At 36.0% G+C, this 21,656-nt stretch overlaps 1 protein-coding gene across 7 annotated transcripts in view; it reads right to left on the reverse strand.

The window, feature by feature from the left end:
* Positions 1-228: 228 nt before the first annotated feature.
* The window catches only part of CHD1 (chromodomain helicase DNA binding protein 1), a 61,001-nt gene continuing 39,573 nt past the window's right edge, over positions 229-21,656 (reverse strand). For 5 of the 7 annotated variants that reach the window (XM_055699867.1, XM_055699864.1, XM_055699865.1 and 2 more), the window contains 13 exons: positions 20,391-20,432; positions 19,511-19,641; positions 18,968-19,106; positions 18,083-18,233; positions 16,946-17,068; positions 16,481-16,618; positions 13,990-14,247; positions 13,406-13,546; positions 11,090-11,268; positions 9,307-9,403; positions 9,040-9,097; positions 7,965-8,175; positions 6,130-7,763 (listed from right to left, as the gene is read on the reverse strand). In XM_055699867.1, coding sequence (XP_055555842.1) covers positions 7,400-7,763; positions 7,965-8,175; positions 9,040-9,097; positions 9,307-9,403; positions 11,090-11,268; positions 13,406-13,546; positions 13,990-14,247; positions 16,481-16,618; positions 16,946-17,068; positions 18,083-18,233; positions 18,968-19,106; positions 19,511-19,641; positions 20,391-20,432 — 2,032 coding nt within the window. In that variant the 3' untranslated portion in view covers positions 6,130-7,399. Of the gene's footprint in view, positions 4,702-6,129; positions 7,764-7,964; positions 8,176-9,039; positions 9,098-9,306; positions 9,404-11,089; positions 11,269-13,405; positions 13,547-13,989; positions 14,248-16,480; positions 16,619-16,945; positions 17,069-18,082; positions 18,234-18,967; positions 19,107-19,510; positions 19,642-20,390; positions 20,433-21,656 lie in introns of those variants that run through there. The other 2 variants (XM_055699870.1, XM_055699869.1) reach the window with 2 other exon arrangements.

Below are 21,656 nucleotides of genomic sequence, written 5' to 3' on the forward strand. Positions count from 1 at the left end.
CCAGTTCCCTCAGGTGTTCCTTGTAAGATTCATTCTCTAGACCCTTCACCAGCTTTGCTGCTCTTCTCTGCCCAGCCGGCCGTCACCCAGCACCCCCAGGCCCTTTCCCACCAGGCCCTTTCCAGCCGCCCTGCCCCAGCCTGTAGCGCTGCGTGGGGCTGGTGTGACCCAAGGGCAGGACCCGGCACTGAGCCCTGTTGAGCCTCACGCAATTGGCCTCGGCCCATCGGTCCAGCCTGCCCAGATCTCTCTGCAGAGCCTTCCTTATATATATACTACTACTGCTACTACTAATAATAAATATATCTACATTCTTAAGTATGTCAGAAACTTATCTAATATCAGATTATATTAATGTTCCCTTAAAAGAATGATGATTTGATACGCTCACAAAAATCAGAGCTTTGAAGTTCTTTTTGCTCCCGTGTGATTAAAAGGAATGTTAAAGAAGCATTTGTTAATTTTAATTGGCCTATACAGTACAGGTAGTCACTTACTAATGCTAGCATTACTGCAAACCAAAAGCCATAGCTAATTTTAAGTGATGAGTGAGAAGATTATTTTTTAAGTGCTCCAATTACTTCTGCACATACTAACTGTATTGCAATTAAAACTCAGCTGAGGTCTTAGAAAAAGCCCTCTAATTAATCTCTTACATTTGATCACCGATATATAATTTTCTGACATGATTTCTTTTTATTTCCAGAGAAAAGAGACTTAAAACTGAGCTTGCTGAAAAATCTGCAACAAATAAAGTATTTACTTTTAGCAAAAAAGTAATAATAATGTCCAGGTATGTTCTTTGGGCTTCAGCCTTAGTGCATTAACTCAATCTAGATGTAAATGTAAGCTTTCTAACAGGACCAAATAAAACCTCACAAAATTTTGCATCAGCAATCAGGATTTCTGTAAGTCGTCAATAATTATGTGGTTTTCATCTCACTTCCAGTAAAGCTCATGAAACGTACATTGACAGTAGCTGGTTTTAGGATGACAACTTTTTGACTGTAGCATTTCATTTGCTATTAGACTACTCTGATGGTTTGCAGAACTGTCAAAAACAGGGCTATTGCAACATTAAGCAGCATCTGTATTAAACCTCTGTACCATGGAGCGCTCAGTTTTCAGTAGTTCTAGGGCTTTTGCCAGCTCCTTGTTAACAGCTTAAAACATACTTGCAGCATATCTCACCTTCTCTTTCTCACCTTCATCGCTCTACATGATTTCTATCCTAGCAGTTATAACAGTAAGCCCACATCTCAGCTGTATGAACTTAAGTAGACCTGAACTCTTCATTAAGCATTTCCCAAAAAACATGTTTCACAGAGTCCCAGATACGTTACATAAATAACTTTTCCCCTGGGGCGTCTTCTTTTTCTGTTCTATGAAAACTCCTTTAGTTGATTTTGGCAAAGAGCAATCTGCCCGGGTATCCAAAATCCTCACCAAAATGAGAATTTGAGCTTCAGTTTTACAGGGATGCACAAACTTCCCAAACAGCAACAACCAGCCAGGAGTAAAGGCGGGTGTTGGCCAGCAATGGAAACAGCACCCTAGAAAAACCAGTTAGCTGTGCTGCGGAGGAGCTGCAGGCTGTGGGTGTGAGTGCACTGAGCTGGAGCCCAACAGATTGATTAGAGGTTGCAATTAAGGGCATTAAGGGTAGTAGAAAGCACGAATAGGCTTGGCAAGATGGATTCAGAAGCAGAGCAATGATGAAAGGAAGGCTGGAAGAAAGGCTTTCCATCCTGCCTCTGGGATAGGTTGACAAGAACGCCCACTGAGGAACACTAAGGGTGAAGCTGTGGGGTGGGAATTTGGGATGGGAAAAATCAGGGGCATTCAGTACCAGGCTGGGCTCGCATACTTTAGGTTTGAACAGCAGGAGTCACAGGGACTGGCAGTACCCTGGGGCACCACCTCCCCAGTCATCACTGGGCTGGCACCCAAGACATACACGCTCGCCTGACTCCTCTTCCCCAGCAGGTGTACCCAGGCACCCCATACACAGCTGTAAGACTGTCATCCATCCTTGCAGCATGCAAACATGGTACCTGCAACTATATGGGATCAACTCTGGTAAGCCTAGCTCTCACAATTAGTTATGCCCATTTGCTCAAATTTAGGATTGATATTTTTGGCAGGAAATCCTAAACAGAAAAATATTTCATATGGCTTTAGTCAGTCGTGATTATTGTCACTGGCTTTCATTTACAGCCTTCACACAAAAAGGCACTCTGTTGCGTTACAAGTTTGCAAATCAGTTCCAGAATAGAGCTGGTACTGCTGGATTCATGATCTCAGTAAGAATGTGCCCATGCTGTGGTTTGCCAGCCAGATCTGGACCATGACCCATCTTCTGCAGACTTCTTTACTAGAGGTCCTTCAAATGTCGCCCAAGATTGACCAATGCATTGTGTAAATTGTGCTAGTAGTCTGTGTCCTGCTGCCCTTTGCTCAAAGTCCTGCAGGGTCCTTTGTGGCCATGCAGTAGGAGGCAAATTGATCAGTATCTTCTTTATATGCAATCACGTAAAAGGTAACATGCTGCCAGGGAAAGACTTTACAAGGGTTAGGTGAAACAGACCACTATTGCCTATTGACAGATACATCCATGATATGCACGAGAGGTATCTTGCATTGGCTCCGTAATGGAAGAGATGCTCAGGTACACAGGAACTTCCATATGAGGCCATGTCACTTGCTGTGGCCAAAGGCTGTGGGGTCACTCCTTACAGAAAGATCAAGCAGTTAACCAAGGTTCAGAGTGCAGCTACCCCCCACATGTAATTCATATATATTATTGTAGACCATTACATAGCTACCTTTTTCCTTATAGCTAGAATAAAATGTATTTGTAATGAGTCAAGCCTGAACTAAATAGTTGGGGGTTACAGTTACATCTCAGGTGTTGACAAAACACAGAACTATTAATTAATTGCTTTGAAGTTTCTTTCTGAAATCCAGAGAGCACTTACATATCTCAAAGGGCTCCATTTACTTCCTATGAATGATTAAGATGCATGAAGGTGAGCCACATTATGCAATGGAAGAACACAAATTTTAAATACTGTCTTGATAATCCACAATAAATGCATGCAAGTTTTCTGTATTTATTAGTTTGTGTAAATAATGAAGTTTTGGAGTAAACTGAAAATTATACGCTTGATCAGGACTTGGCACTTGTCTATAAAACAACACCCCACTCCATTTTTTTTCTACAATATATGAACAAATATCTAAGGTTTCTTAAAAATTTATTCAGCTGCTATATTTTAAGAGGGAATTATATTGATATAGTTTAGAAGACTAATGCTGAGCTTTAGAGTGTAAACCAAAGTGGCTTCCATAATAGGTTTATAAAGATGCTATAAATAATTTTAAAAGCGTAATTTTCTTTGTATGTTAGGTCTAAAAAGATTTTATTTTCAATAGGACAATGGCAATTCTTACTTTATGCAAATCAACAATTATAATGGATTATCATTATCCCAAAGCAATTAAAAAATAAGATAGTTACCAATTAAATTTGTAGGGCAAGGGAGTTGGAAAATACAAGCTAGAAACATTCTTTGGTTTTGTTATTGGCCATATACAAATAAGTATCTTTCACTGACCTCATGCAGCGTGAGAATATAAGGATGGGTGGACCAGAATGTGCTCCCCATTACCCCGTCATTCTCAACTTAGATCTTAATAATTGGGCTACAGAGAAAAATGAAAAGGGTAAGAAACAAAAACGAATTCTATGAACCTCCTCTTTTATTTCTGCTCCTAGCTTTATCTCACACAATTTTATTTCTTAAGCCACTGCTTCTGAAGCATTTCACAAATAAAAGCTTCAGCGTAGCTTTAAGAACAAAGCCTAAATTTCAGGTGCAACCCTACTAGCTTGTATGAAGATTGAAGATTTACAAGTGACATCACTACGTGTCATAGTTCAGTAAAACAAACCTTGTTCAGTAGAAGCGGATGACTCATACCAGGTGTTACCTATTCTAACAGTCTTTACTACTCTCCAGTAGAAGTAAGAGATTGTCTTTCTGTAAAGGTAAAAATGAGAGGACCTCCTGTCAGCCATAGTACACAAAAAGAAGCTAGGATTCAATTAATTTGCTGTTCAAATAAAACTTGATCATAGAGAAACTTGCAATACAATGTCTCATCAGGAAAAAAAAGCTGGTATCGGGATCATCTCCTTTAGTGTCTCCAGTCTTGCCCATCTTCCTAAGTAACGATGAGGTAATTTCCCTCCAAAAAAAGCAGTTGTCACTGAACACAACACTAAGCATAATGCTGGAGACTGAAACTGCTCCTTAAAATAACATTAACTAGAAGAGTACTTCACTGGGATTTTACACTAAGTGGGAACCCTGCAGCTAAACAGTAAGGGCTCCGGAGGTCACAGGATCCATTTGTTGATGACAGAACATCACACAGGGACAAAAAATGCCAGCTGAGCACTGACAAGAAGGCAGGCAGGCACCAAAGCCCAGGGAGTCAGTGCTTTAGGTTGCTGCGCTGTCCATGTCTCAAAGGCTGTTGGGGGTACATTCCTTTTGTAGGATTGTCATGTTTCTGCAGAAACTGCCGTCGTTTAGTGGTTGGTGCTGGAATCCTTTGCAAGTCCGTTTCTTGATAGTAGTGAAAGGCTCTCAGAAACCAGAAACTGAGTGCTGCTCAGACACCAGGACATCTACACTGAAGATCAAAATGGGGAAAACAGAGTGATTGTAAAAGCAGGTAAATGATGCAAACACAGCATCTGATGAACTAATTGCAACCACCAGGCCATGCATTTCTCTGTCCCTAAAAGTAATAGAAGCTGTACATTTTTTAATGTGCTTTTTCAGACTGAGCAGCAATCTATTCTTTTTAGGTAGTACTGGAGATAGTAGACTAGAAATACGTAACGGGATTAAGATGGAATTCTTAGACTTCCATACATGGTAGATTAAACACCTAAATCTATCAACAGTTCTACACGTAGTTGCAGTCCCTAGAGTTCTTACTTCCCAAAACCTCTCATGGTCAGACAACATTAGTATCTGATGGGTGCTTCAGAACCGGACACGCTCCTTCAAGTCTTTTTACTACAAGTGAACAAAAGAAGGATCAAATTTGCATGCATGGAAAATTAATTATAAATGACTCATTTGCAGAGGATATGGGATGCTCCTAAACAGTAAGATACACCGTAACATTCAGCACCATAAGCAATGGAGGCTATCTCCACCACCAAACTTTATACTTCAGACTTTATCCAAACCAGAAGGGAAAAACTTAAGCTGTTGCAAATGGGATTTGTAAATCTGTAAATATGATTGACTAAAAGTTAACACAGCCTAAAGCAGCAGACTAATTGCCAAGATCCTGATCATCAAAGCTACCAATAAGTATCTTGTCTTTCTTACTTCAGAAAGACCTGAGACACCTCGAACAAAAATGGATGCAGGCTAACAATGTCACATTAGATATGCTTAGCCACAATGCCATAATACAGCTACACTGATGGTGAACCAGGCTTAGTAGGACTGCTCCATCTATGCTCTATTGATGGATTTATGCACTACTCAAGCAGTAAGACTCAGTCGGTGGTTGGAGATGCTCCAGCTTCTAGATTTTCATCACTGGAAGCGTAAAACGTATGGCACACATGCATAACCTTACCAGATTATCACTCCACTGCCTAAACACTGCTTCAGCAATTAAGCTCAAAAGCAGAACAAATCAAAACCCATCAGATCCTGAGAAGATGAAGAGTCAAGGAATGAAGCAGCATTAATTAACTGAGTCCCAGCCTACATTAAATAAGCTTAAAACTTAATGGACAGCAACTGTGCCTACAGTGAGATCCTAACAGGCAGTCTGTGGACAGATTTTGGTTCTATATTAATGTTTTCATATAAACATGTCTAATCAGAAAAAATGCTCAACATTGCAAGAGCAAAGAAAAACTGGAGCAACTGATACAGCTCCAACGACATGATGTCAGGCTAGATGTCTTCCCTAATTATAACACTGCATATTAAAATTTATTGAAGAATTTAATGTTTTTATGGGTAAACCTGAGAAAAAGTAACGCTGTAGAGAAAAAAAACACAGCAGAAAACTTCAAGAGCCCACATATCCTTTTAGTTTAAATTTAATTTGTCAGATAGAAGTTATCTATGTACAATCAGTGTGCACTGTAACAATTCTGTCTAATAAAGTCATTCAAATCTTCTAAAATATTAACTGGCTGCATAGCACATTTGACATTATTGCCCATGTTGAAGAGGGAACACAAATGGGTTTACAATAAATTTTGGCTGATTTGGATTCTGAAGTGTTCAGATATTTAACACTCCTTTAAAACCAATGCACCTGAAAAGCTTTCCAGTGCATAGTATAGCTAGATATTTCTTACTGTTTCATTACAATCACAACACTGACAACAGGGAAAGAAAAAGAATGAAAGAAAAAAACAAAAACCAAAACCAAAACCCCAACCCCACAAACAAACAAAAAAAATCCCCAAAAAATCAAACCCAAAACATGTATTTAAAGTATCCAACAAAAAAGGAGCACTAAACAGAGTAACATGTTCCCCTTCCCCATTTTTACATTCTGAACAGTGATTCCATTAAGGTATTTTATTAAAACATGTAAGTACACTGATTTTATTTCATACTTGTGACAAGAAGGCCTGAGTTGGTGGGGAAAGGAACAGTCAAAAAAAGCCTGAGAGGGAAAAAAGCTCATTTAATTAATTTACAATAATTTACAGCCATTTGTGTTTTTTTTAATTATTATTTTTTTGTTTGTTTGTTTTGTAAAAAGGCATTATAACTGATCACAAACAGGAGAAATCCTGGCTATTTTACAGTTATAGGTACAGAATTTAAATATTCAAGCTTGTGATGAAAAGCGGGAAGGTGGTCGCAGTGTACAATGTAAACAAGTAGCTTTGGAAAGTGAACAAAGTCCTTGAGAGTTTTTTACTAAGAAACAAAAGAAAATAAACTCCTCACCCATTCCTGAAATATAAGCACAGGTCAGTGTTTACAAGTTCTTTACAAACATAATTTAAAATGGGTTCAGCCTAGAACCACTCTGACATGAAGAGTTTTATTGTAAGATCCAGTCTGAAAGGGGCAGTGTTGAGGTCCCTGCAAAAGTAAACATCTTCCATTTCTTAGAAAAAGAGTGCCACAGCATTTGCAGCACAGTGCAGCATAAACTTTAAATACAAAAATATTTTTCTTCTGTTGGGATAATAGACCTTGCATCCTGGAAAGAAGTAACAATACTGCTACTGATAGAATATCCAGTCTGTATCTTTCAAGTCATGTAAGGCAATTACTGTGTTAGTTTACTGTATATGGCTAAAAGAACGTCCAGAAAATGTCAGTCTTTGTTATGTTTTCCGGCTACTCCATGTATGTTCAGGTGTACTTTTGTGATCTGATGAATGTTCAAATGGAGATCTGTGTCCTAGGGGAGATCTTGAACCATAAGGAGACCTCTGATCTAATGGTGACCTTGGGCCACTACCCGAAGCTCTGTGGTCCATTTGCCAGTCTGAGTGGTACCTATAATCTCTAGAAGATTTATGATGGCTGTAATCTGAAATGGAACGGTGATCTGATTGTATCCTGTGGTCTGAATGGGAACGGTGATCCAAATGAGCCCGGCTGTCTTTTAAACTTCCTTCCAGGTTTGACCTGTGGTCTCTGCTCCTGTAGTCATCTAACTTTCTATGTTTACTATCACTGTAGTATCTAAAACATAGACAGTATTTGCATTAATATTACTGAACACACATTAGAAGCCACAATTATGTCATATCAACAGAACTGCATTAGAGAGCTATCGCTGCAATTTTGCATTACTCAAAAAAGATGTTTTGGTGCTTGCTACAAGAATACTACAAAAACGGAAGGGAATTGTGCAGAGATTTTTAAATTGATGAAGAATCTTACCTGCTGTCTTGTTTGTAGTGATCCCAGTCTCTGTGATCTTTTCCATTGCTGAAGGCTGAATAGGGCCTTTTCCTAGAGTCACTTTTCTTGTAAGCGTCTCCCTGATGCCTGTCTTTATAATGATCGTGGTATTGTGACAAATGTCTATCAGAAGAATAACTGTCCCTGCTACTGTCGTCATGATTTGTATTTTCCTTCAATCTTTCCACATCTGTTTAATAAAGCAGAGGTTAAAAGGAAGTCTCAAAGTCTTTTCTCCACCTAATTCAAACAACACCTCTACCTGTCAGATGTAAAGCAGTATGAAAGTGAAGTTATAACTGGACAGAAACAAGATCTAAATAGTTGAAAGACAAATGCACTGATGTGAGCAAACTGAAAGAAACCTCAGAAGAGGGAAGCAAGCTACAATGTAAATGTGTAGGATTCTGAAACTGAACTTTTCAGCCTCTCTATTCAGTCTATGAAGCTAAGTGTGGTCCAAAGGAGCAGTGAGAGGTACCTTTAGTAGAGAAATTCTAGACAGAATGGTAACAACTTCCTCTCTAAGGAAATGTCAGTGATATTCCTAAAATACATTTGGTTGACTTTAAGCCCATGAAAATACACTTGAAGTGTTACATAACACAAGATAAAAAGCAAGGATTACAAGAAAGCAGTGTCGGAACACAGAAGAATCAGTGTTACTGTCGAAAATAACAGCCCATGTAACTAATTATAAACTATGACTTCAAGCAACAGCTTGCCTTCTTACATGCTTGAGACATATAGCTACAAACAGGCACAGAATTTCCAAGAAATTTACAGGTTTTGAGTAGACATCTCCCTCTCCCCAAATTTAAACACAAAATTGTATCCAAAGCTTTTTTAAAGGGTGGCCAAATAACTTGCTACTAAACCCAGCGAGTACCAGCTTCGGTCTATACTCAGCCAGATTTCATTAGCAAACTTATGAAGTTTTGCTAATCAGCCCATCTCTGTGATACTTAGCAGTGTGGAAGACTATCTAGAAGACATGTGAAATAAACATGAAAACTAAGATACCTGACACAGAAATATATTTAAGATTTCTTACCTGGATTTCTAATTACATGTGTATTCACATTGCTGCTAATATTCTGGTCATTGTGTTGCTGAAAGAGACAAGTACAAAAACTCACTGCTAAATCCCAAAGTTCATCTGAATTCATTAGAAAAATATCTTAACAATAGACTACTTTACTACAAACACAAATACTACTTGAAGAGTATTTGTGTTCTTTATTGACCTTTAAATCTAAGAAAAGAGTTACAATACTTAAAATATATATTTATGTATTTAGAAAGGGTCTGAAATTATTACCTGAGACTCTTGGCGTTTTTTGATTGCATGTTTATATAGTTTGTGTAGTTTTCTGGCATCAAATTCTGTAAACTTCGACACAAAAATCCACAAGTTTCTGAGGAAGAAGAAAAGAGAAGTTATAATTCATCCATACATTTGTTTTTCCTGTGCTATGCAACAGAACATGGATTTAATTCGAATTATTTGAACAGACATTTCAGACATTTGAAAGATTAATTTCTTTAACACTTTGTCACTTTGTAATAATTATCCTAATTACTTCAGAGAGCAAAGTGCACGGGAAGTAGTACTAATAAGAACTGTGTTAACAGAATGATTTGTGAAACTGAATGTTTGTTTGAAGTTTGAGCATTTTCCATTCAATAAAGGAAAAATTCTTCCAAACCGCAAATGTCTTACAATGGATGTGTAAGACATTTGACTTATAAGCCTTATTTCATGAAAATATCAGTGAGAGAATTTTTCCACAGAATTCCAAAGCCTGGTCAAAGCTTTTGAAACCAAATAAGAACTGCGAAAGTAGATGGAAGTGGCATAGCAATAAATAAATCTGTACCTAACCTGTGCTTGAAGGAATGAAAGAAAACCAGATCCAAGTCTTTTGCTGTCAAGATGCCAAAACCCTGAAGAAAACGTATGCTTCTATGATCACAGGTAACAGATCTAAAGTCTAGGTGGAAGGCTTAAAAGACTACAGATTCCAGTGTTCAGAAGTATCTGAAGCGTGCAGGCTCAGGATGCAACAGTCTGTTTCTTCACTGATTATTTAAAGATTATAATTTGGTTTAGAGGTTTGCAAAAGCAGTCAACGGTGTGCCTAATGACACCTGTGTACCTTTTTTATAAGCTAAGTAGCTTAACTACTCTTCTTATCAAAAATAGCCAAAATACATATTCTATTAATCTACATATAATATTGTTGCAGTAGTATGAATAATATCTCTATTATGAGTTTTCACTTGAAGAAATAAAACATTTCCCAAATTTAAGACATGGACCTTGGTTTTGTATCTTGGATCACCTTAGTATTTTGAAGTAAAGCAAGTAAAAATAGCAGAAGCATTCTACAGTAACAGAAGTCTTCAAGAAAATTAAACACTTAACAGACTTCTGTATATGGAAGTGCAAGATGCATTTTCAACCATAAAAAGATTAAAGTGCATATTCTAATGAAACTAACTGAAATTGCATTAAGAACTTAACAGTGAAATATACTAAGTTTACACACCAACACTGTTTCTTACTTTTATAAACTTTTCAACTCAAAGATGCAATTTTTTCTTTCATTTTTGGAATACATCCGAGTATGTTATGATACATCATTTATCAAGTATCAACATGCAGTATCTAATTTAATTTTAGAGTGTATTTTAAAAAGAATAAAGAATTCTGCAACTCAAAATCATGCGAAGTTCATCATAAATTTAGAAATGCCTACTTTTAGCAGGAATTAAAAAAAAACCCCAAACACCTAAAAGCTGAAAAAAACCCAGATCCTTAAAGGATGCTTTTCCCAAAACACAGGGAAGTAACACGTTATTTAGCGTTTGCTCTCAGTTGTGAGATGACTCCACCTACTGGGCCAAATGCATTGCTATGCAGTATGAAAAAGTCAAACCATTAAAAGTCAGAACTCTGTAATCATCTTTTTATAGACTCCTAATTAAAACAGCAGAAAGATACAAGAAAGGCAGAACAAGAAATAATTAAGAACTTTCTGTTTAAGAGAAGCAATTACAGATTTTCCTTTTCCCAGAAAAAACCACAGAGAATAACATACTTTCTCCACTGTTTAATTTGTTCAGGATTTGTGTACTCCTTCAGACATTCAGTAATGTGATCCCCAATTTTGATTAGACACTGTCTAGTATGTTCCAGCTGCTCCCTTTCAGAAAGGCCCTTCTCTGGTCGATCCAACTGTTTCAGTGCTGCTTTAACAGGCCTCATTCTTTCTTTGCACTGTAAAATGCAAAAGAAGAATGTATTAATTTAAAGGTGAAATAAGAAAAAAAAAAAGAATTCTAAAACCGACCCACACTTTACTGTGAGATGTATACATATACACGCATCTATATACAGGCAGAGACAATATTGTTATAAGCCAAATGAAATACAAGACTTGCTCACAGCTCTTAAAAATCTTTTACATGTTTCCTTTGGAAAAAGTTGTATTTTGAACCCAGCTGGAAATTTATTCTGTGAAAGCATTAAATTTTATAAAATACAGATATTAAGGATTTAGAAAGCACTACCTTAATACAAGGGATTTTCTAAGGAAAGGGACTCATTACAACTGGGTTTTACAAACATAACTCTCAGCACAAGCATATAGGAGAAGACCTAGACTTTTTAAGCACCTTGAAAGCTGTAAAACTTCCAATGTCAGCATGAAGTATGAGACTGTTTAGTACATTTCAAACAGATACTTTTCTGCAACAATTAAACCTGGCATTCAGCAGGGGATCAATGTTGCTTCTCTGAGCAGTTCTCAAATACAGATACTAGCAGAACTTGCAGTATTTAGACTAAAGCCATTTTGGGTATGCCTAGATTAGTGACACCAGTGATGGCAATACAGATACATGTCATATGCACATTCTTGAATTTTCACACTTCGGATCAAATGTTTTAATAATAAATCCAGATAAAACCAGTCAGCATGATTTAAGTTACAGACACTTGCTTAGCAATACCATCCAATTACAATGGCATGGTAAACAGATGAAACGCATATTCTCCTTGTCACAAAGAGCCAAACTAGTTAAGCCTGAACAACCCTCAGCAGCAACTTCCATTTGAAAGTATAGTTAAATACACTAATTAGACTACATCTGACCATGGCATAATGATAAACATACATTCCAGAGCAAAAAGCCTGGATAAAAAAAAATAAATTCTGTACAAAGACTCAATCTAGAATTACTTCCAGTAAGAGCAAAAGGAAGTCTATAAACAAACAAACAAACACACACATTTAAAATAATAACTTTTTTGGAATGGAATTAAATGGATTATTGCAGTTACCATGTAAGCATCTAGGGACAACTCAGGAAAATCAGGGAAACTGTTCCATTGCCAGGTCATGCCACTAATTAAGCAGCTGCATTACATATTGCACTACCCACAGCTTAAAGTAGCCTTTAAAAGACAGCTTACAGAGTGCACTACTTAAATACAGAAGTGATCATAAAAATATAACTGTACATGGATATCAAGTGTCTTTCTGTCACTTAATCACATGGACATATCCACCTGCATTACTTGAGGCTCATCCTAAAAATCACAGGTGAGTTACTTAGAATGTTTAGAATAAAGCTGTACAGACACCAGTCACTACCACACTCAAGAGAATCCCACTTGTGTGTCACAGCCAGCACCTACAACAGCCCCAGTAATCCTGGCTGGTAGAAACAAACAACTGTTGAAACGTGAATGATGAAACATCCACAGGAAAGTAGCTGCTCAGAGTTGCTCACTGATACCTTTCCAAGGGCCCCAGCCACCCTATAAAACTTTACATAAATTGTGTGCACATACCTTTTTTCCTGTAATACTGATTCTGTTCTTAGTCAGAAGTAGTGATTAAACAAAATTCTTTTGGTGTCAGAGACATTACTCCAGCAAGGTATTTCTAAGAGCTTTAGCATTTGTTCCTTCCTGTGTCTACTCATCTCAGTCTGCAATACTTCAGGAGAGAAGTGCTGAAACTGAATTTCTCTTGCTATCTTACAAAGGCAGGCATATATGGTAGGATGAAGCCAGAGATTCCAGCAAGGTATTGAAGTTCATTCATATCTGCTCTTTAAGTTGTTCTTGAGGATATAACCTTACAGTCTATATTCTAAATCCATTCAGTACACAGACCACTGGGTAAGTTTTCCTACTATCCTGCATAAATACAGTAAACAACAAAATAGAACTACCGGAATGAAGAGAAAAATTACTTCAGTACAGTGGCAGTAACATTCATTGATCTGACATTTTATTAGGGAAAGATCACCTGTGTTATTGTGGCCTGTAACAGAATCAAGAATATCAGAAATTGTCCTCATTTAGAATTGCAGGTATAAATACTAACTACCAAAAAGGGACTTACCACACTAAAAGTTTTTTGATCCAGTTCTTCAGATTCTTCTGATATAGGAACTGGTTCACTAGTTGCAGTAATATGAACTGGAGTATCCAACAGTGGAATTTTTTTAGTTTTTTCTTTACTTTCAGATTTGATTTCATTTACCTAAGGACAAGATATAAAAATATTTAAATAATTATTTTATTTTGGCTCTGGAATTATCCTGTAACATACAACAATCCCTGTAACAACTGCATTCTCTTCAATAATAAGAATTAAAACTATGCAGACATGCTGACATTCAATGAGAGCACATTTTACTTTCTCTGTGGGATGGAAAATGAGAATGGAAAATGAGTAAGTTTCTTGAACACACTTGTACTCTCAGTCCAACTAAGATAGGAAGATAAGTATCATCGAAGATGTAATTTCCCATTTCAAATGCTTGTCCTCATGATTTCAGGCAGTAAAAATAAAACTTCAAGTGATGTAAAAGACTTCAATGAAATGACAACTGATCAGACCCAAAATACCTTTTCATCTTAAAATCATTCATATAAACCTAGTGTCCTTTTCTAGTGCTATATAAGATAAACAAACCTAGTTACCTTCTCTTCCTTTACTTCTTTCTGTGTAGATTCTTTAACTTTGTTTTCTCTCTTTTCTTTAATATCTTTTTCTTTTAATTCTTTCTTATCCTCTTTTTCTTTTTTCTCCCTTTTCAAATCCCTCTTATTTTCCTTTTCTTTTGTCTCTCTCTTTTCTTCAGCTTCCTTCTTTATACCAATATCTGGCTCAGGCTTTTCTTCATTTTCTTTTTCTGCTTTAATTTTTTTATGTGGATGTTTCACTGAAACAATCTCATCCTGCAATATGCAAGCATATATGTCACATAAAACTGAGTTCCTATCTATACCGGTTTTGTAGCTATCAAAATTAAAACATACTTTTTATTTGTGCATTTTCTTCTTTTTGGATATAGATTTAACACCTCATCAAATACATCTGAATGCCATTGTAAAGAAGGATGAGAACTACTCATTTCCTTGATGTGACAAAGCAAGTACTGATTTGGCAGTGGTAGTGAGAAATTATGTCAATTTAACTTAGAATTAACTTAGAATTCTGTCCCTCTGTAGGGTAGTTTAGCTAAAAACTGTAAGGAAGTAGGTCTCAAAACTGAGCTGATTGCTCAGGACACTCAAGTGATGGGGATGTTAGAAAACCTCTGTTCTAGTTAGCTTTGTCCCAGTAACCCTTTACCAATCCCGTATTAAACATTCACAGGACAAGGTAACAGAGTCCCAGCTTTTTCCAGATGTGTTCTTTTTACTAGGCTTAAAAAGAAAGGTCTTAGTTGCAGATTGTCTGATAGGGCCCATTTAATTATCTGAAGGTTAACAGAATGACACTCCACTGGTCTTTATAATACTCACAAGGTTTGAGGTGGAAACTCAAACCCTTACAGACAATAGAAAAATACTACAGTAAGTAACAAAAGTGTTCAGGTGCAAAAATGATTATTATCTTTGCAATTAGTTGAATACACCCTGGAAAGGCATATATAGAATCCATTGCAGAAAAACAGATAAAAGAATGCCTAATACATGGATCTGAACAAGTTACTTAGATGAGGTATCAAGTAATCAGCCCAAGCAGGACTTCAGTATTTAGGTATGATGGAAACTTCCCAGCAAAAATCCAATGACTTCAAGAGTTTCCTGAATGTTCTAGAGGTTAAACAGATACATTTTAAATATTGCACACACTACAGCAGCTGAGTAGCTAAAGCCAACCGCTTAGGTGGTTAAATCCCATTCTTGTATATAGTCCAGCTTTCAGAAATGCAATTGTTAGTCTGTGTCCAAAAGTATTAAAATGATGAATATCTTTTATTAAACAGACAAAAGGGGACAGCATTCTAGGCACTTTCCCAAAACATAACGAGTCAATCAGCTGACTGGCAATGTCTTCTGTTGTGAGTGGAGATGTAGTCTAACACTGTTTTTTCAAGTAGCCTGAATACTGAATTTGCTTAGTTTTAGGATTCAGTTGCTGATGTTAATTTACTGGGAACTGTGACGATGCTCACAGTTCTTATCTTACATTCCAGACAAATTATTTTACCTATAAATATTAGTCAGTCTACACAATTATTTTTTTTTATGTGTTTGCATTTTATTCTTCATAGTATAATTTAAATACATACACGCTTTAGTTAAAAATGACAGCGTTTTATAGATGTGTCATGGTACTTCTAAGCCTGACAGACTTAACAATTTTTTTTCATAAGGAGTGAGTTGACAATTACAATGGTTTGTAAAATTTAAAATTAGTTTACTTTAAATTTAAAAATTTAAAATTTAGTTTACTTAAACGAAGTAGTATTTTAATGATACATATAGATTTGCACTGATTTATGTGAACTAATTTATTTCAAAATAAAATTAGCTTTGACATGACCCTAAACTTTACCTGAATTTTCATCTCTAGTGGTTTCTGCTGTGTGACAAATTTTAGAAATAAAAAAGACCCTATAGAAGTACTGGCCTAAAAGAAGTAACATCAGAATTAACATAACACAACAAGGCTAAATAGTTGGTTAAATAGACTTTTTGGATAATGAAATACATACACAGGAGCTTTCACATGCAAGTCTTGAAATACCATTTATTTCATGCTGCTCCTTCTAACTGACCTTGATTTTTTTTTGAGCCTGAATAAAAATTTTACCTGAAGCATCGCTATCAGTACTTATAAAACATTAGCCAGAAACATTAGTTTTATAATTGTGTGTTACATTAGGCTTGCATTTCTAGCAGATACAATGCTGAATTCTTTAAAGAATGCTGAAACTAAGCAATGCCACTTGTAATTAGACCACAACAAGTTTTATAATATAATTTGGAAAACTACTCATAATTCCGCAGTTACTGGCTCATCATTACATTAAAACAGACAGTCTTCCATGTGCTTGTACTGATGCAACATCAGCCCTAGTGGCCACAGGAAAAGGATGACATTCAGATACTTCAATTTTATTAAGTCAAGCAGAATATACAATAGAATAGTTATCTTTACCACGTGAAAGATATTTACCTTGTTATCCTCATCATCATCTTCATCAGATTTTTCTGAAGGCTGTGGTGAAGAATCACTTTTTATTTCATCTTTTATTTTTGCAGCCTTTATCACCTTATTCTTCTTAGTTCTTGTTTTCCTCCTCTTTGAATTGCCCTGGATGCAAATTGGCCTCTTTAATACCTCTACTGACAAGAACCTTTGTACCACAGTTGTAAAAAAAGATTTATTGCCACTAATGACCGCCACTTTTCTCAGGACTGGAGGCAGAGCATAGCGCAACAGTGGCGAACACATACAAATAAAAGAATACTACAATATGAAACTCGCAATTAATTTCTTGAGTTAATGTAATACAATATTAGCAATACAGAGTAATACTACATAACAAAAAAGAGCAGAACTAAAAAAGAAAAAGAATCAGCTGACATGCCTGTAAATGTATGGTTTTTATCTCAGTAATGGATGCCAAATTTTACTTACTGCACCAGCAAGCCTTTGTGCTTCCTTCCTTGCAAGGTCTTTGTTCAGTAATTTAATGAGGTAGTCTGCACGGGTCTGTAACTGTTTCGCCTGGGGTTTCTTATCTGGATCATCAGGCAAAATCTGAGAAGAACAACAGTAGTATCACAGCTATGAGTACATACTACTAAGTTTAGAAGGCGATAGCCTGGAGCACACAGAATAGAAAAAGCTGTGTGATAGAATGTGGAAAACAATCCACTTCAACTATACCTAGCAAATATGCCAGCATGCATGAAACAATGGAGAATTTCTTAAATATTTTTATTTCTCTCCAATTATGCAGCCAATGAAGAATCTTGGTGATGGCCTTACAATTTCAAACTCACTCAAGAAACCAGTCTCTTATTTATATTTCCACTTTTATAGTTTACCTAAGAAATTCTGAGCTCCTATACCAGTCACCTACAGAACTCCTGGCTCTGCCTCATCTTCTAAATGCAAAACTCGCTACAGGTTATTGCAGATCCAAAGACATAAACAAATAGTTTCAAAAACCAGGCAAATTAACGGAAGGCAGGAGTAGGAATCATTATTAAGTTAATTTGGATAAAACCCTGACTCTTCAAATCTCAAAGCCACAGGTTGCTGGCACTGTCATGAAGTTTACTTCATACCAGTCTTTTCCTCAATACCTGTTGCTCACCGTGGCTGAAGAGCTATCGCACTAATTCTAATACAGCTACTCTCATGTTGTGAGTGAAAGACAGCTTCAAGTGAAGAATCTGGGTATTATGTGGGAATGGGGAAACCAAATCAAATCTCTAGAAAAACCTTCCTTCCAAAAGTTCAAGAGCATAAAATGAACAAAAGCCAGAACATCTAAAATCAGAGAAGGAAACAACTGAAAATAAAAATTCAAATGACAGAGGTCCAACTGCATGAAAACATGGCAATTGACTGCAAGAAGGCATCCTTCAACTGAATACACAAGATCTTGAAATCTAGTAATATACCACAAAAAAGATACTAAGAAACACAATTGACTTAAAATGTTCCTTCAATTTCAATTACCATATGATAAGCTCTCTCGGTCACTGTTCTCAGTTACATTATTACCTAAACAAACTCCTTGATGAAGTGGTGTAGATGACTTACCTTCTGTGTTAAACTGAGATCAGGATCCATTTTTATCATTTCCCAGCTGCCATAACCATATTCATAGATGCCTATTAACAGATTGGAATCATCTTCCTTACCCCAATCTATATCGAAATGAGCAGCCTTGGTATGGCATGGGATGACATATCTAGCAGAAATAAATTAGAAATACAAATAAGTGATTTTTACTTCTGAAGCTTAGCCAAGGTGGAAGGGAACACACTAAAAGTGATGGAAGTAGAGTTGTTTTCTCTCCTAAGATGCCAGTATATTAAGGAAATTAATCTAAATATTTACTGTTGAATTTCCTTAACATTTCTGTAAAATATTTATTGATATCAGCACTGAAATGTTTTTTAAAGCTGGTTAAGATTAACATACAAAGAATAGACATCTGTGGCCATGAGCTGCATCAGAGTTGGCTAACCATGAAAAAAATGAAAGCATAAATCATCACCCAAGTGTAACTGCTAAAGTAGATAGTTTAGGGATTGTGATACATAAGGTGGCAAGGGAAAAAGTTCAGAAGGTAGAAAAAACTACTGCTGTGCTGTGAAACATACTGCTTTCCTTTCAAGCAGAGGTGCCACGTACAGCAGCTCCTCAGCAAGTCTGAATCCTAGTCCTGATTATTATTAGCAACTGAACACAATTCCCAGAGAATACAATCGCGAAGCCAAAGCTGTTACTGGCTTCCACGGCAAGGGAAGAAAGAATGACAGATGTGGAGCAGGTTACTGCTGCCAGTCCTTACAAGGAATAGAGGGACAATGCTGTTGCAGTGTGTTTTGAATCAAAGTTGTCTGAAAAAAGTTAATAGAACTTTGAAAGTTTTCTACATTACTATTTCCTTAATAAAAAATAAAATAATAAAAAAAATACCTTTTTCTTTCTTCTGGATCTGATGGAATGGATTTGTGCAGTGGTGCCAACTCTTCTTCGTGAGAGATGACTAGCTTTGCATTCACCTGTACTCCTGAGATTCGGAATGTTGGGCCTTTAACTTTCCCAAGTCTACCTCCTTAAAGTAAATTAAAAAGCTATTAAAATATTTACCTTTACAAATATCATACAGAAAAATCTAAAGAAAACAACTAAGACTGATGCTATAGCAGAAAACTTTCAATTATACCAAATGACCTTTTCTTAACCAAATGCCCAAATTAAGCTCCAGAATCAAAAGGTCTTTCAGATAATAAGATTAAATTTCACAGTAATTCAAAAACATGCTGCTTTCTCCAATGAAAATTCACACACAGGAAGAGGAAAAAAAAAATCATACTGTAACACTTTACAATCCTCCAGCATGCCAACATTTTTGTTTATATTTTCCCCCAATAAAACTGTTTTCTGTTATGATATGAATGCAAGAATAATTAAGAACTCATTTTTATTGTCCCCCCAAGCCCCCTGAACACACTGTACCTGCTCTTTCTTGTCCAGATGAGTTGTCCTTTAAAGCTTTAATGCATCCATTATGTACAAGCTCTCCCAAACGTCTAAGATCTATCTCTGATTTATCAACTAGCTCAGCATCTCTAGCTACAGCATCTAACCTGTCATAAAACAAACACATATTTTTATAGCTCTGAAACTTTAGTAATTGTGAATGACTTCTTCAGACTTTGAAACTAGAGAAATGTTCAGATAAGTCATCAGTCACCTGTACTTGCTATGCTGTGTATAGCTTTGATCCAAGACAAAAAAAAAAAAAAAAAAAAAAAAAAAAAAAAAAAAAAAGAAAGCATGTCTCCAGTATCAGATGACAATACAGCAAGAACCGTAAAGGACCCTAATCCTACAGTGTTAAATTACATTACTGCACATTTCCTTAAAAAAGAAAAGGAGTCATTATATACAATATGTTCATATGGACTATAAGTATTTTTAAGGAAAATAAGGATGGGAAGTTTTTCTTAGAATTTGGAATAATAATCAAAGTTTAAAAATAAGAACTGACAATAAGGAAAATGCAAAACTAACTTCAACAGTCAGAGTGAATAAACTGATAGGCTTTCAACAGGCTATCAAACAAGACAAATGAATGATTATCACCAATGAATTAAACAGGACACCATGTAAAGTATAAAGAGAGTAAGTCCTGCAAATTGAAAGGTTTGCTGTGTGGCTGTTGGCACACATACCATACACGAAGAAAGGGAAGATATTAAGCTAAAGTCATGTTACATTCAAGGCAAAAAACTAGACACTATATTTTCTCTTCAGTCTAACGTTTCTTGGTATATTTTTAAATTTTTATGAAAACAAGGTTCCAAGTTCCTACACAAACAATAAACAAGTTTACCTTTCAAGCGGGCCACCAAATTTCTTGTAACTCTTGATAAACCTAGTAACAGAAAATAATTTTGCCATTTAAATGCATGCTTAACTAATTACACTGGTTTTAAAATTGTATTAATACAGTTACGCATCGTAGTGTAACACTATATGGACAATAAAAAACCAAGACAAAACAAAAAACTAGAGAGGGCAGAGCAGTTTAGTATAACCAGAAAACCCAAAGTCTGAGTTTTATTTAAGAACTGATTCAATATAACAATACAAGGTACAAATTATTTCAGAAATTGCTTTATTAATTTCACAAGATGGAAAATTCAGCAGCTGAATGTGTCTAATCATAAAAGTTTAATGTGGATTACAGTAAATGGAGATTATGTTATGCCTTATATAGTAAAAGGAGCAATTAGCAACAGGTGATCTGAAGACTCTGGAAAACACAGCATGAAAGATACTCTGTAGGCATGTGTAAGAGATTGAAAGAAACTGGAGATACCTGGGATAGAAAGGAAATGAAATAAAAATAAAATCAAAATAATTAAAAAAAGAATGCCCCAACAATCAAGGCCTCAAACTGTTAGTGCAAGCACAAGAATAGTCTTGAAAAAAGTATCAATTTGCTGTGTTGTTAGATGAAATGGAAAGGGAAACAGGATCTTTTAAAGTTGTTTCTCTAACCAAAAGTATTTTTAAAGCTTTACAGCATTTTAGAGAAATATGCATACTTTCAGAAGCAAAGCATTTCATAAACTGGAAAAGGTAAACAACTCTTCCTCCCTCTACCTAAAGAATATTTCAGCAACAAATATCGAAACGACCTGTTGTACAACATTCAAATAGGATTTCATATTTTTAGTTTGAAAAGGCATAATATAACATTAACACAACTACAGTGTCAAGAAGTTTAACAAGAAAACAAAATCCACTGAAATTTTTGTCATTGTCACTAGGAAGATGTACACGTCCTTTCAGCACTGCAGTTTTTAGATAATAGGATTGGAAGCAGAATGTTTGGCTTCTAAAAGAACACCTCACCCACTGTAACAACTGCCTTTTGAAATCTGTCTTCATGGGTTACAGGAATTAACAAGTTTAAAACAACCAAGAATATTTTTAAAACCTAATTTTATCCTTCATTAAAATGGGTTCAGATTTTTGACTGTTGACTGTCAGCACCACAAAGTACAAAAGATAAAATATTAAATGCCTAGAATAAAAAAAATTCTAAGAAATTCAGGTAAAACAGACTGCCTTCTGTACTTTCAAACTCCAT

This window comes from Falco cherrug, chromosome Z (assembly GCF_023634085.1).
Source record: "Falco cherrug isolate bFalChe1 chromosome Z, bFalChe1.pri, whole genome shotgun sequence".
Classification (NCBI taxonomy): Eukaryota; Metazoa; Chordata; class Aves; order Falconiformes; family Falconidae; genus Falco; species Falco cherrug.